The 10,157-nt window shown below is 29.9% G+C and overlaps 1 protein-coding gene across 1 annotated transcript; it reads right to left on the bottom strand.

The window, feature by feature from the left end:
* Positions 1 to 6,816: 6,816 nt before the first annotated feature.
* LOC122300353 (transcription factor bHLH147-like) lies at positions 6,817 to 8,155 on the bottom strand. Its single transcript, XM_043110938.1, has 2 exons — positions 7,963 to 8,155; positions 6,817 to 7,710 (listed from the first exon to the last, which is right to left on the bottom strand). The coding sequence occupies exon 2, from the start codon at positions 7,606 to 7,608 to the stop codon at positions 6,982 to 6,984; it is 627 nt and encodes a 208-aa protein (XP_042966872.1). The 5' UTR covers positions 7,609 to 7,710; positions 7,963 to 8,155; the 3' UTR covers positions 6,817 to 6,981.
* Between the last annotated feature and the right edge of the window lie 2,002 nt (positions 8,156 to 10,157).

The raw sequence follows: 10,157 nt of genomic DNA on the forward strand, positions 1-10,157 counted from the left end.
AAAAAAACTCAAAGGTGAAGGGAACGTTTTTCAATATTAACCGATACAATGATTTTTGTGTATTTTTTATGCATTCTATTGTTGTGATTGACCAAAATATTTATTTTTTATTAAAAAAATAACGATATCAGTTATATTACTAGAGTGTGTAAAAAGTACACAAATAAATTAAGAATAGAAGAATATGAAGAAAGAGATACGATATTTATAATCGTAGAATGTGTAAATACTATAAAATATATTTAAAAAAAGTAAATAAATACGGGACCCATATGAAAAAAAATATTTTTTAATAATGAACCTTAATCTTTTCAAAACGATTACGCAGTACTTGCACATTTTACCATTGTACATAGCATTACTAATGAAAAAGAGATGAAAAAAAAAAAAAAAAAAAAACTATTTACAAACATGTTTATTGGCACACCAAACACACTACTTAGGTATAAGTCTGCTACATCAACTAACACATAATAATAATAATAATAATAATAATAATGTTTTAATTTTATAATAACTATAAATTATAATGGATCTCAGTGTAAGTTATATATTTAATACACTGATTTATAAATAAAATAATATATATATATATATATATATATATATAGAAATAGCAAGAGAATAGAGGATGATCCATGTTTCAATTACTTGGGATAAATAATTCTGCTAGCTCAAAGCTGAGTTATGGTAAAATATTATGTTTTAGAGATCTACGGGCAATCCAACTTACATTTTGTTATGACGATAGAAGAACTTTTGCTTAAAGAACTAATTATGCTTGTTAAGTGTCTTAGTTTATTTATAAATAATATTAGATATAGTCATAAATTATATAAGCATCGTATATTCTTTTTTAAAACTAATGAGATATATATTTAATATTAAAAAATTTATTTATTTTATAGAAGGAAAAATTTAGTTGTAAACATAACTACGAATTAATAAATATACTAATCTAATGTGATTGGTCAAAAAGTAAATTTTATTAAAAATAATATTAATTTAAATTTTAAATATAAAAAAATTGATATTGATAAACAGATTAATACGTAATTTTATTTATATATAATAACTATTTATATAAATATCATATTTATTATTATTTAAAAATAAATAAATATGGAGGGCGGATGGTAAGTAGCAGCAACAAGAATGGTATAAACCAGACACAGAATGCCACATGGCTAAGCACTATCAATGATTTGATGCCCCTTGGAGCCGACACCTTTCAAATTTATGACTAGATTTCGTAGCATTAGGGTTAAGGACTTTAAAAATTAAGACACTTCATTGTTTTTAGTGTGGACATCTTTTGTTAACTATAATGAACTTTGAGACCTAATTCAGAATAAAGCCATTTGGCCACTATATGTGTACTTAATTGCCTGCTTTTATAATGTGTTTGCTACTCAATACTCCTAGCTAGCTGCAATTTCCTCGAAAATGTAGCAATTATTAATTAAATTTTATACGATGAGTGATTATAATGTTGTAGATAGTGCGGTGGGGATGACAGAAACTTTTTATCAAACATTTGTATGGAGGATGTTTGTCGTTCAAATATTGAATTGATTAGCATGTTTCTTGGCTTCCAATCATAGTTTTATATAATCATGGCAGTTGATGGCAGATTATGATCAAAATGGCGACTGACATCGATCCTTTCTTATTTTCTATTATAATTCTACAATATATTAGTTATTAAAATCTTAACCTTTACTTTTAAATTAGAGGGCTAAAAGCCAAAAAAAAAAAAACATAATAATTAATTTCTAAATTGTAAATGTTTTAAAGAAAGGATGTGAGGGTGGAAGAAGTAGACCCTACTCGTTGTTAATCCCTCTAGATTGGTCCAGACCTCTTGGATAGGTTGAATTAATTGATCACTTCAATATGGGGTGAATATGATCAGAATCAACAAAGAAATGGCTCAAATCACCATAAAAGGTGCTAAATCGAGCCACTTCTAGCCATTAAAGTGGTGGTTGAGGTGATTCGACATGCCTCTATGATGTTGGTGGTCGAGTCACCTCTGCCAATATGATAGATTGAAATGAGAAGTATATATAAGACACATACCTACTTAAAATTAAGTATAATAATCTCATGGTCTCAACGAATGATACACGTCTTTGGTGTCCCCATGAGACAATTATATTCAAAGAAACATCTTAACAATAGTCAAAGAAAAAGAAAATTTTCGACCAAAACAATGTGACATGATATTTGCTCATGAAAATATTAACATATGAACAAGAGTCAAGAGGCCTCCTACATATTCAAAGCAACTAGACAAATTCAAGCACGCAACAAATCCTAATGAAAAAACGTTTTGCGCTTATGTCATAAATGTATGTTTCAAGAATTTGATAAAGGCTCTTCCCTAGAACGTCATAAAGATTAACTTTTGAAAATCTTTTAGGTATTGTTGAAATATAATAATATAATATTGTAATTTTATCATAATTTATATTATATAATAAAATAAAAATATTATGTATGGTAAGTAATTAAGTTAAGTTAATCCACGATATCATGACTTTGGCACGAAAAATTCTCTGTTCATAAAATGTCGAGAAGGCCCTTAAGACAATGTTAGAGGATGGGGAATGGTGTTACCATAAGTGTAAATGCATTTTTTTATATATATATCTTTTTCTGGGATATCTTAAAATATTTAAAAAAAAAATCAATTCAATTTCTTTAATATAAAGTTAAAAAACACAAATGAGTAACCCTTCCTTTTCAGGATATACTGGGAGTCCGGAGATGACGAAGACTGTTTCATCGCATGAGGTTCTGTGCAATGATTGTGACCATAACATGTGAGAGAAGCAAACGCAGGCCAGGAGTGGCAGCCTTCTTTTAAAATCTGTTCGATCTCTCTTTGTCATTTCATTTGTAAAACAATAATTAGGAGTAGAGACGGACGTACGTGGAAAAGATAAACACTAGTAGTAAGCAGTTCACCCGGCCAGCCCCAGAAAAGAAAAGAAAGTGATGAACACGAATTCTTCGTACAGTGCTCGATCGGATCCCTCTACAGTCACTGATGCTCATGGAAAACTTTAATGGAGTGTTTAAATCACCCACATGGTTCCATGTGTTTTGCGCAGTAATTGCTTGGCTGCCAGATCGAAATGAATGCTACCCATGTGCGTGTGCTGCTTTTCCCCATTCCCAGCCGACCCAAATACCCATTTTCTCATTTTTTTCAAGAGCATCTTCGTTGATTTGACTAAATGAGAGGAATTGTTAAAATTTATATAATTTATGTCAAAAGACCTTACATTGAAATAGATATATCTAAAATAATATAGGCTGTTGCTAAAATACTTAGTCAAATATAGAAAATTAGAGTTAGTTCATTAAATATTAAAATATTAATTTTTCACTTCAAATAAATATTAAAATATTAATTTCTCACTCCAAGCAAAAATACTATTTTGTTATTAATTAAGAAATTTAAATAAAATTTTAGATGAGTTTAATTATATATTTTTTATTATTAGTATTAAATGACATTTGAAAATATGATTTTTTAATATTAAATTAATTATAATATAATTCTTATTACTATTTAATCGGTAGAATTATGAAATGTGAAAAAAATAAATTAAATAAAAAATTATTCAATTAATAATATTTTATTATTATATAGAGAGTGAATAGATAATTCAATATGGGTATTGAATTTAAATAGGTACAATTAGTTCATTAAATATTAAAATATTAATTTCTCACTTCAAGTAAATATTAAAATATTAATTTCTTACTCCAAGCAAAAATACTATTTTGTTATTAATTAAGAAATTTAAATAGAATTTTAGATGAGTTTAATTATATATTTTTTATTATTAGAATTAAATGACATTTGAAAATATGATTTTTTAATATTAAATTAATTATAATATAATTATTATTACTATTTAATCGGTAGAATTATGAAATGTGAAAAAAATAAATTAAATAAAAAATTATTCAATTAATAATATTTTATTATTATATAGAGAGTGAATAGATAATTCAATATGGGTATTGAATTTAAATAGAATAGACAAATGTAAAAAAATGTGATATTGACTAAATTTTGAAGTTTGATCAAGCAAATGAGGATGCTCTTAGATCATTGTTAATGGATTATGTATATGTAGATGACACTTTTGATTAATACAAAATGAATTTAGATTTTAACTATTTTATTTACATAAGTCTCTATATTGGAATAACTATTTTTTATTATATAACAATAAAATAATAGAAGATAAATTTTAGCTATTCACATCAAATGTCTATATTGGATTATTTATTTATGTACTATATAGTAATGAGTAATTAATAATTTAAAAAATATTTAATTTTTTTAATTATTAAATTATTTTATTTTATCATATTTTACTATTCTACCTATTATATGTCAATTAGTAATTACATTCTAATTAAATTATATAGATATTTGTAGATGTAAATGGAGAAAAGAGAGTGTATGTTATAAAAAATTAATAAAATAAGCATTTGATATATGTATAGTATCCATCAAATTTGCTTTTAGTTTTGGATTTACTGTAACTAAAAGCTACTGTAGCAAAGATTTGGATAATCCAATATGATATTTTTTACATCATATTAGGTATTTGAAGATGTTTTTTTTTTATTTTTTTTTTATGTTTGGATATTCCATTAACAATGCTATTGATACAGAAGTCCAATTTATTTAAAGATTGACATGATATTTTTCAAAAAATTTTCCAAATGGTATTTTTATAAAATAAAATTTATACATGTTTCTATCAGTTTCATACATCATATTCATGCATTACACTGGGGCTTTGCTACACGCAGTCGGGAAACGCAGTCGGCGTGCAGTCGGCTGTACGAAATGAATAAAAAAAAATTATAAAAAAATTATTTTATATTCAGGAGGACCTGCATGAATTATAAAAAGCTACAAAAATAATTTTTTTTTTCATGTAGGTCCTGTATTAATTTTTTTTTTACAGCCGACTGCATTTCTCGATTGCACAAATCATTTCTGATTACACTGATGGTGATGAAACTTGAGCACCGTGTGCCCCAGTTTGGTCATGCAACCCAAAATCAGAGGCAGCATCTTGGTAGATTCGGGAAAACAGGGAATTAATCAACTGGGGGGATGGGGATGGCCCTCTTGAGAGTGACTCTCCCTAAGGAACTTGTCCGGAGATTACGCCATTTCGTAGGGTAGGTGAATGATAAAAGATTGCAAAGAGTTGCATGGGAGAGGTGATTCAGATATCTCCAGCTCTCTATCACATGCTGCCCAAACTTTTTTTTGGGGGGGGGGGGGGGGAAGGCTGGCAAATAGACCATAACGTGGGGGACAAGGAATCCATGTGACACTGTATCCCAACCCCAGTCACAGCTTGTCTAATAAACAACTTCGGCGCTTTCGGTAACCTTTTTTAGGCAGTGGAGGCAAGCCTATTCACGACACACTCACATGTTGTGCTCTGCCCCCTCCCTTCATTCCTTGATAATATGTTCACTTTTTCCCTCCACCCTAAACAGCTACCGTACGAGGTAAAAAAAAAAAACAGTGTTAGGACAGTTTATTAGTGTCATTTAGTTCCCAATTTTCAGAGAATGCGATGCAAGATAGCTACACAATTTATGAACAACCTCATGCGAATTTATGGGATTCTAATAATTTCCTTAAAAATCCGTGAAATGTGTCCCGGTTTCGTGTATCCAAATACAAAATAAGAGACCGACCGAGCATATGTCTTAAAAAGGCATTAATGAATTGAATGAAAACGCACAACAAGAAGGCCTGAAATTAGACTTATTATATTATATATTTAATTGATAAAAAGCAGATGACGGAGTTTTATAGGAATATAATGAGACAATGAATGGTGTGGCTTAAAATTATATATTTTAAAAATTAAATAATTGAGAAAATCCAGATATAACAACAAAATATTTATAAGGATGGCTATCGTAATAATTATTTTACATACTTCACTAATGTAATTTATTATATTATTATTTTAATATAAAATAAATATTTTGATCAATTTTATTATTATTATTAAATGAAAAATAAATCATGTATGTCATTTAGTTAAACTTAAAGATTAAAATATACGTTTAATTAAATTATTAATCTTTATTTTAAAATTAATATCCTTTTAATGTTTAATGGTTTTTCTTGATTCTTGATGCATATGATATAAAATGAATTTAAAAAATTTTTAAAATAAAAATTTAATATATATGACGTTTTAATTAAATATTTCAAATTTGATGCTTAAGATGCAACCAATTATCTGAAATGTTTTAAACAAAAGCTTTACTTCTGTTAAGATGTGTCATTTTATTCCTCTATTGAATCAGAAGATAATGTCCAAACAACTACTTGATCAAGATGGAAAAGAAAAACTACATATATATATATATAAATTAAAAATTAATTTTGATTAATAATTAATATTTTAAGTTGGCAGTATCGTACGGATATGCAGAAGAAATAAATGCAGCCCTTACAAACTGCAAGAACCATCGATAGTATTAAATACCATAAAACTCAAATGTAGAGCTTAATTAAATAAAATGTAGTTAAATATATAGTCCCAGAAAATCTTGGTCGGTAACCGAACCTTTTTCGATGCGATATTTAGAGGGCATTTTAAGAATAATTAAAAAATAATGTTGCCAATTGGTTACCCTTTTTTTTTTTTTCTTTTTTCTTTTTTTTTAATAATAGGATATAAAGGGTAAAAAAAAGGAAGAAGAAGGAAGGAACTTGGAGTGAAATATAGGAGAGGGAAGAGAGAAATTCCAAGGTAAGTGTGAGATAGATTTCCTTGCAAGAGAAAGGGGCATGTATTTAACAGGAGAATAAAAAAAAGGAGAAATAAAGAAGGATTAAAAATTAAGATTAAAACAAAAGGAAAAGAAAATGAAATGGGACGTGGCAATAGCCAAAGGGTGTCATCATCAGCTGGGCGGCGCTGAACTGGAGCCGGCGCCGGAGTCGGAGAGCCGCTCCGCAAGGGCGGCCATGACTCGGACCTGCATCTCTAGCGCGGCTATGTAATCGGTGGCTTCTTCTAGAATAACCGGCAATGGTTGTTTGCGGCAACCGGGAACCAACCGGCCAAGGACCCGCACTTTCCTTTGCACGGCCGGTAGACTCTTCCCCTTCAGCCTCAAAACACTCACCTTCGGCTTCTTCGACGACGATCGGCTAGGCCCGGACACCGTCGCCACCACTCTCTGCTTCTTGTGCTTCTTCTGGAAATTGAGCTTGAGCCGGTTTGTCAAAATCGCTCGGCTCCACCGACTCCTGCCCTTGGCAGCCACGGCCAGGACTGTATCGGCCGCCTCGCGAACGGCTCTTCCACGGCGAGGCGCGTCAGCCGAAGAAGGAGGAGGTGGAGGACTGCCGAGCCGGACTTGGCTCAGAGCCTGGAGGAGCTTCGAAGAGTAGTTTTGTTGTTGCGAATCGGACTTCCATTTGATGTGATCCTGTTCATTTTGATCCTTAGCTTGGATTTTCTTCTTCTTCTTCTTTCTTGACCGATCAGAGTTCGTTACGGGGTTCGAGAGCAGAGTCGACGCCATCGCTTTACAGTATGGTATGGATCCACAGGTATTCCGTATCTCTCCGCTCCAATTGTCACAAAAGGATTCAAAATCTGTGTCTTTTGCGGAGAAGTCGAACGCCTGGAAAAGATACAGAGATTTATTAGAAAGAGAGAGGGGGAGACGCTGAAGCTAAACCTGATTTTGAGATAATCAAATCTGATTCATTTAATTCTGGAATCAGATAAAGCCCGGTTAGAATCGTTCAGGATCGTATATCGAAACACAATTCTGGGCTCAAATTCTAATAAATATTTTTGAGAGGAAAAAAAAAAGAAAACAAAGCAAAGAATCGATCACAGAAATCGTAGAAAGGTGTAGGAGAGTTTTTACCTTTCGAATGATACGAGAGCTGCCTTCTTGCGTATCAGGCTCTTGATAAGTAATTTAGAGGTGATGGGAACGGAAAAATGGTGGAACGGGGGGAGAGAGAGAGCGAGAGCGTAACGGGGTTGGGGAAGAGTGGGGGTGTGACCGTGTGAGGTGTCGTTTGTTGATTCTCTGGACGGATGAAGGGAGAGAAAACCCGTGGGAAAGAGGCTTATAAAAGCAAAGCAATCAGAGGATACCACGCGTTGGTTTACTTTGAGACCACAGTTTTCTTTTTTAATATTTTTGTTAAAATTTTGCTTTGCTCCGTTGTGTCACTTCTGTTTCCTTGCGGCTTGCAAGTACCAAAAACTATCACGTTTATAAATTTATTTAAATAAAATGGTGAATGATTAATAAAATAAAATTATCACTTAATATTAAATATAAAATTATATTTACGTCTAATATTATTTTAAAAATAATGATACAGTTAATCACATTATTTATTAAATATAAAATAATTGATACAACTAATTATATTAATAAAATATAAAAACAGTACATAAAACGGACTGTAAATAAAATTTTTATTAAAAAGATACTCTTAATCCAAATGAAGAGTACCCAGAACGGTTTAATTCTGAAATTATTTAATAATTATTTAATAATTTAATAATTTCTTCCCTTAATCCTACAACACCCGCGTCGTGATATACCTTTGGAACAGTGACGAGACAGAAATTTATTTTAAGAGGCGAAACATAATTAGAATAATACATATAAAATATTTTTTGTTTCATTTTTATACAATTTTTTTATGATATATAATAATTTGATAGAAAAATTTATAATAAAAGTAAAATACGTTTGATTAACTTATGTATTAAAAAAATATTTGATATGTCAAAAATAATATATCATTGAAATAATATAAAAACATTCATATAAATATATTAAATAAAAGAAATACAAAATGTCTAAAATCTTAACTTATATTCTTGTTGAACCTAAAATTTCAAGTTTTGTATAATTATATATTTATACATAGATTTTGATGATAACAAATGAATTCAAAGAATAAAGAAGCCTCAAACTCAAGTTGTCTATACAATGGAATCAAACACATCAACGAAACAAGCATGAGCAAGAAGGGAATAAGTTTACATTAAAATTATAGAGTAATGTTGTAAATCTCTTCAAAATTCGAAATTAGGATTAATGCTCAAAATTAATATTTTATCATAAAGCATTAAAATACATTTTCTACATGTGCATGAATATTTTTGAAAATTAAATTTGAAAATTTTGAAAGATGATTGATTGTCATCTTTTATATGTGCATGCCTTGATTAAAGAGTTGAATTTTGAAAATATTAAAGATGATTGATTGTCATCTTTCACATGTGCATGTTTTATTTGAATATTTTCAAAAATGATTGATATTTTTTTTAGACTTATACAAAAAGTAGATGATTTTGTTTGAAAATTTTGAAAAGTAAAGTGTGCTCATTTTGTTATATACAAAAAGTAAAAGATTATATTTGAAGTTTTTGAAAAGGAAAGTACTTTCCTTTTGTCATATGCAAAAAGTAAAAGATTGTGTTTCAATTTTTTGAAAAGGAAAGTGTGCTCCTTTTGTCATATGCCAAAAGTAAAAGATTAGGTTTGATTTTTTTGAAAAAGTGAATGATATTGTCTTTGACATGTGAATCTTTTTAAATTTGAATATAAAGTCTCATATGCCTATAAATAGATCATTTGAGAGCTTCACATTTACAACACCAAGAGCATACAACATTCATTCAAAACTTTCATTCTCTCTTCTCTAAGCATTGAGTTTTAATCCTTGTTCATTTTGAGAGATATAGTTTGTGCTGTATTATTCTTATTTCACTCATTGAGGAGTGTTTTCTGATAACCTACCTACTATCAGCTCTTGTATCAGTAAAAGGGTGTGTATAACCCTTGTGCGTGTAGAAAGTGTTCTACACAGGGAATAGTTAAATCACCACGTATAAGGTGATTGCAAGTGTAGAGAGTTTTCTACAGGAATCCTTTGTAGCGGTGTTGTTCAAAGGTGTAATAGGTTTCTATCTCCACCTGAAGGAGGTTGAATAGTGAATTTGGAGATCCTCAAGGAGTAGCTTGAGGAGAGGACATAGGCAGTGGGGTCGAATCTCGTTAACATACTGAGTTTGCTCCTCTCTTACCCTTAC

Source organism: Carya illinoinensis, chromosome 2 (assembly GCF_018687715.1).
Source record: "Carya illinoinensis cultivar Pawnee chromosome 2, C.illinoinensisPawnee_v1, whole genome shotgun sequence".
Taxonomy (NCBI): domain Eukaryota; kingdom Viridiplantae; phylum Streptophyta; class Magnoliopsida; order Fagales; family Juglandaceae; genus Carya; species Carya illinoinensis.